General features: G+C 38.2%; 1 protein-coding gene across 2 annotated transcripts in view; it reads right to left on the bottom strand.

Annotated features, from left to right (window-relative positions):
• Positions 1 to 6,000, bottom strand: part of FAM13C (family with sequence similarity 13 member C) — a 152,178-nt gene that overhangs the window by 87,440 nt on the left and 58,738 nt on the right. For both annotated transcript variants that reach the window (XM_029931724.1, XM_029931723.1), the window contains exon 4: positions 2,561 to 2,679. In XM_029931724.1, coding sequence (XP_029787584.1) covers positions 2,561 to 2,679 — 119 coding nt within the window. The remainder of the gene's footprint in view (positions 1 to 2,560; positions 2,680 to 6,000) is intronic.

A 6,000-nucleotide genomic window follows, 5' to 3' on the forward strand; every position in this document is an offset into this window, starting at 1 on the left:
TCAATTAGCTCCAAAACCTCACTTCTACAAGGATGGACTAATTCTCTGAAGACTAACTGCTCCTTTGAGTCTTGCTGAAGTGACATGTGACCACTTGAGCAGAAAGATCTTTCTTCCCTTTTTCAAAGTGTTCATTATGAAAATAAAATACTCCCCCCGATCCCCAAGAAGGTGTCATTTTATACCTGCTGAGATTTAGACTGGCTCTTTCCCTCTCTTTGAGTCAGCCTGGAGTGTCCTGTTACCGTATCATGTGTCTATCAAGACCTTATTGGGCACCATATGCCTGAACCTGGTCATATGCTGACTTAAAAGGGAAGAGGAATGCTATCAGGAATGTGAGCTACCTGACTCAAAGTTGCTTTTAGCCTCAGATCTCATTTCACCAGTTCATCAAATTTCACAATCCCTGTAATATTTTGAGTTTTTTTAAAAGATTCATTAAATGTCTCTAGGTGATGCCACCATGGTTGTGACAAATAACTCTGTAGTTTAAAGGTTACCAACCCAACCTAAATACTAAACAGTACCAGATATAAGTGGCATAACACCACTTCTGATCTGAGACTTAACACCAGATCATGTTATTCCTAAAATTGGGGTGCAGAATATTCTGGAATGATGCTAGCTCAGAAAGCTAGATCCTATCAAAGTGGAACCTGGAGGCTAGAAAAAAAAAGAGAAGAAAAGGAAAACAGGGTATTTGGGGTCCTATGGAGTTTTGCTAAGATGAAGAAGTGGCCAATGTGTTGGGGAGAGACAAGGTTGACTTAATGAGGAAGGTTGCCCAGTGACCCTGACTGTATTTAGTTCCTTTCACTGACATGCAGAGGAGATCTAAGAACCTCCTAAGATGTTACAAACTTGTGTATATGTGCATCTCTGTTTTTCTGAGAAAAGATGTCATAGATCTGAATATCCAAATTCAACTGTAACTACCCATCCATCCTCAAATGGAAGAATTGGTGCCTGGTACATTTCCTCATCAAGATTATTTTAATTCCATACTCTTTGCTCTTATTAATCATATGTAAATGATTCCCAACACAGAATACTATTAAATTTCTGACTTGCCCTCTGATAACACGAATATTATCACTTACCTTTCCCACCGTAAATGAGAGATTAAATGGTTTAAAGTTACCAAACACCAAGTATCCTTGAGAAGGCTAACTGTTAATATCATTTTCTCCTATTAGCCTTTGCGGAATAGCCACCTCAAGGGCCACCATATACTCCATACACACAAAAAACAATTTAGGGTTTGTTTTATTATTTTGAAATATGCATGGGTATATAGTTGGCTATATTCTTGCTGAGAAAGGCAGTTACCAGTCTGGTAGAGGGGAGACAGGGTCACTACACAAATTTGGTTCTAGTCAGTCTAAAACAGCTTAATTTATAATAAGGCTTCAAATAAGAAGGAGAATGCCCCAATCAGCAGAGAAATTAAAGGTTGATTCTTACCTGACCTGAGATCACGTAAGAATAAACAGAAAAAAAGTGGCAACTTGTGAGAGGAGTGATACAAGACACCTATGAATATAATTGAAAAATGAGTCACCTTGCTTTGGGGGTTGCTCCAACCTTTCAGGGTTCTATGATTCTAAATTTAGTATTTGAATATTTTAAAGCAAAATTATATAGCACAGCCAACTTCTCTGTTGTTGATTCATTTAGGCTGTGCTTCCATAAAAAAAAAAAAATCTAAAGGTCATGCTCAGAAGCATAGCACTCTCTTCCCACTGAGTGAGGGTTATGCTTACGCTGTACACAAGATCCTACAAAGACAGCTGACACAACTAGCAGCTGAATTCTTTCTTCTGTTTATTTCAAGAATGGATTTTCCACGGACAGCTGCAATGCCAGCCTCCCATCAGAATGCCATGCCAACTTGCTGCAGACAGCTTTCCACCCACATCCTTGTCCTGGACCCAGGGCTGTCTCCAGCAGGTCTAGCAGACCAGAAAGGCCAGCCCCAGGACTGCTTCAAGAGTCCCAAAGATACTACTGGGATAAGCACAGAAGCACACCCCATTTGTGGGTTCAAATTCTGGCTCAGCTTTTTTATTTGTGCAACATCAAGCCAATGCCTTGATGAGTCTTGGCCTCAGGCTCCTCCTCCATAAAATGGGGCTATAAGTACTTAATTTATGAGAAAGTGATAAAGGCTAAATGAGATAATATGTAAAAAGAAACTGACTTGATGTCTACACTGTCATCACTAATTATCATTATCATGGAGGAAAAGCTAATCATTTCTAGCATGGAATGAAAGAGTACAAAATGAAATCAACATTTCTTTCTCCTGTCCTCTATGAGCTGTAAGGCTGATTATCTCCAAAATGAAGACAGTGACAGTAGGTTATTTATATTTCTCTTCAATTCAGACTCAATGATAATCTCTTACAGCCTTTTAAAGCAGCTTCTGTGACTTATATGGAATGCCAGCTGATGTCAGAAAGCCTTGCCTCTTGTGTGTGGGTGACAAGCACCAGCATCAGCATTTCTGGGAAAGCAGCACCAGGCACAACACAACTTGTGACAGCAAAAGGCCCACCTTTGTTGAACTCGCACTGTTTCTTGGCACCTGAAGGGGTGATTTTGTGAACTCTCATGGGGTTGAGCTCCTATTCTCCCCCGACACTCCGGCTGGCTGGGTATCACGTGCTCTGCTTCCTGCAAGAAGAAACAGCAAGACTAGAGGAGCTGTCAGAAGCCATCAGTACTCTAGTGTTCCACAGTGCTCTTCAGCTGGGAGTGGGTCTTAGGCCAGGGAGCACAATATAAAACATTCTGCCAACTATAGTTGGGGAAGGAAGCCAATAAGTGATTTGAAAGTCAAGAAACCTCTTTCTATCAGTCAATTGCTGCAAGATTATAGAATAAAGGGAAAAACAATTTAAAATCTAATGATCGAGAGAGATGATATAGCCATACATTAAACTTTTCACATTGAAATATAAAAAGGTATTGAATAAAATGGATATATCTGAAAATATAATTTCTGAAATTTTTATAGCATTGACTCTTTTTTGTAAAAACAAACTTATGTATGAAGTACACACACACACACACACACACACACACACACACACACACACACACAGATTGAGATACCAAAACCTTAACAGTGATTAACTCTGAGATGTCATTTCTTTTTTTTTCTTTTGGGGGCTCATCTATATTTTTTATCATATGCATACATTATTCCTATAATAAGAAATAAATTTAAGTTAGTCTGAAATTTAGGGAACATATCATTTTTATAAATTCCAAACATGCTTTATCTTCCTTCTCCCACTCCTTCTCTCTGACATGCACAAACACATAACACACACACACACACACACACACACACACACACACACACGCCATTAGCTACACTGCATCCAAAGAAATCACTACATTGATCATCCCATGCTGCAGTTTACTCATTAGTCATTAGTCTATTCATTAGTCTAGAAGAAGTCTAGAATGCCAAACTCTCTAGAGAATATCATAAACACATCCAAGCTAAAATGAATCTGGATTCACTATAAAGACACATACACTAAAAATGAAAGCTTTATATACATTCAACAGCTAAATCACTATAGTCTTTGAGCTGTGCCAAACCTCTAATTAACAAGTTTTCCTTACAGCAAAAGAACCCCTCTTTACCTGATTTAAAAAATACTAAAATTATAATCAGTAAGAAATTCAGTAAATACAGACAGCTACTGTCATGTAGTGAAAAAAATTCATGTGCTGCAGTACATTTGGGTCATGCTGAGCAGTATAGTGTGGTGGCAATAGAGACCACGATTTCCTATTCTGAGTATACGGGCTAAAGTCAGTACAAGTGGCAATATGGCAGGTGTCCCAGAAGTAACTTTTCCAAAACTCTAGAATAATGTAGTGGGGCTTTTTGCCAAGTAATCATCACAAACTTCCAAAACAAAATTATATTAATACTTTTCTATAAGAAGCTTAAAGGGGGGACAGAGATAAGGAAAGAGATTAATTATGCCACCAGAATCTTTTAATTCGATTTTTCTAAGGCTCCAGCTTCAGGCAAAAAACACTCTGAATGTAGTAGCTGCTTATGAAAAATTCTACAACTACCCCAATATTGGCAAGTTTCCCTGAACAATGGCTTTCAAGTGAGATAGCTCTGCTTACTACTTGATAGGTTTGTGACCTTAGAAAAGTTACATCAACTATCTGGATATCAGTTTCCTTGTCTGTAAAATGGGGATATTACTCCAAGGTCACGAAGTTGTTGAACAAGATGTCACTAGAGTATCTCTTAGCGCCTGCCAACTAGAAGCACACAGCAGATGGGAGCTATGAATGCTAATACTGCTTTTATAAAAATTCCCTTGAAGCTCAATATTCTTTTTTAAATTTTTTAATGTTTATTTATTTTTGAGAGAGAGAGAGAGAGAGAAAGAGAGAGAGAGAGAGAATGAGCAGGAGAGGGTCAGAGAGAGAGAGAGGGAGATACAGAATCTGAAGCAGGCTCCAGGTTCTGAGCTGTCAGCACAGAGCCCGACACAGGGCTCAAACTCACAAAACGTGAGATCATGACCTGAGCTGAAGTCAGACATTTAACCTACTGAGCCACCCAAGCATATTCTGAAAGTAATGTTAAGGAAACTCTTAGAGACTTAACCCAAATAAGTTCACCAAAAGCAAACTTATTTTTGTGGCAGGATGCTTGTTGCATATTTCTATGCTATTAATTACATTTTAAATATCATATTTAGAGGCCCAATGCTTGTATGCCTAAAGGAAAGACTCTTCTTATCTCTAAAATGTTTAAATCAGAAATTTCCATTTTATTAAAACTTTTCTTTTTAGGAAAAAGTAGGTATTCTTTTTCTTTTCAAAGACAAAATATCTAATCCTTTGAATCCACAAAAATTTGAGAAGGGTTATAGGCCACACATGCTGGACTCCCATGGATTTTATGATTTATCTTAAAGATGAATAAGAGGGTGTGCCTGACTGGCTCAGTTGGAAGAACATGCAACTCTCGATCTCAGAGTTGTGAGTTGGAGCCCATGTTGGATGTGGAGATTACTTAAAAAAGTTAAAAATCTTTTTAAAAAGATGAATACATGGGGCTCTGGAGAAAGTGCCATAATCTTCTTGAGTCATAGATCTCAAAGAAATCAAGAGGGAAAAGAACAGTCAAGTTCCTGATTCAAGAGGAGAAAAAATGGCATTGTCATCCCTGCTTCTAAAAGTTTGAAACTTCAAAGAGAACTTGGAAAGAGTAAGTAAGGAGTTTGGTATAAATCATCCTGAACACCAACCAAAACAGCAGACTCTGATGTAAAATACAAGCATAATTGTAATGATGGATGCTGAACTTTCCAATGACAAAATGTTAGATCATTCTCCAAGTGTTGATCTCCAAAACCCCCTCAGATCAGAAAAAGTCCAGCCTCTCTGAAAATGCAGAAGGGGTTCCTCCTTCCAAAGTTCCTATGAGTTTGGAAAATCTTGTTTGTAAGAAAAGGAATAAGTATTTTCAGTTTAGTCCCTTCCACTCAATTGTCTCATGAAATGGCCCCAGGTGGAGCAATAGCTCCAGCAAACTTCACATGGGAATGAAAACTTTCAGGTGATTCTTACTCGGAGGCTATGTGTCTTCTAGCTGAGGCCCCAAGCATCATGAAGTGAAACAATACCTCCCTATTATGCCCTATGTGAATTCCCAACCCACAGAAACCACGAGACATAATAAATAATTATTTGCTTTAAGTGTTGGGGTTGTTGTGCAACTATAGATAACTAAAACACCACATTCTTTCTTAATCTAAGACACTACCAATTATAAAAGCCACCATCAGTCTAATTAAATAACATTTTAGGATGAAAATGTCACATTAAATGCATCCATCAAGTTTTTTTTTTCATAATATTTTATTGTCAAATTGTTTTCCATACAACACCCAGTGCTCTTCCCCTTAAGTGCCCTCCACCATCACCACCACCTCTTTTCCCCCC

The sequence above is a fragment of the Suricata suricatta genome, chromosome 2, assembly GCF_006229205.1.
Source record: "Suricata suricatta isolate VVHF042 chromosome 2, meerkat_22Aug2017_6uvM2_HiC, whole genome shotgun sequence".
NCBI classification, from domain to species: domain Eukaryota; kingdom Metazoa; phylum Chordata; class Mammalia; order Carnivora; family Herpestidae; genus Suricata; species Suricata suricatta.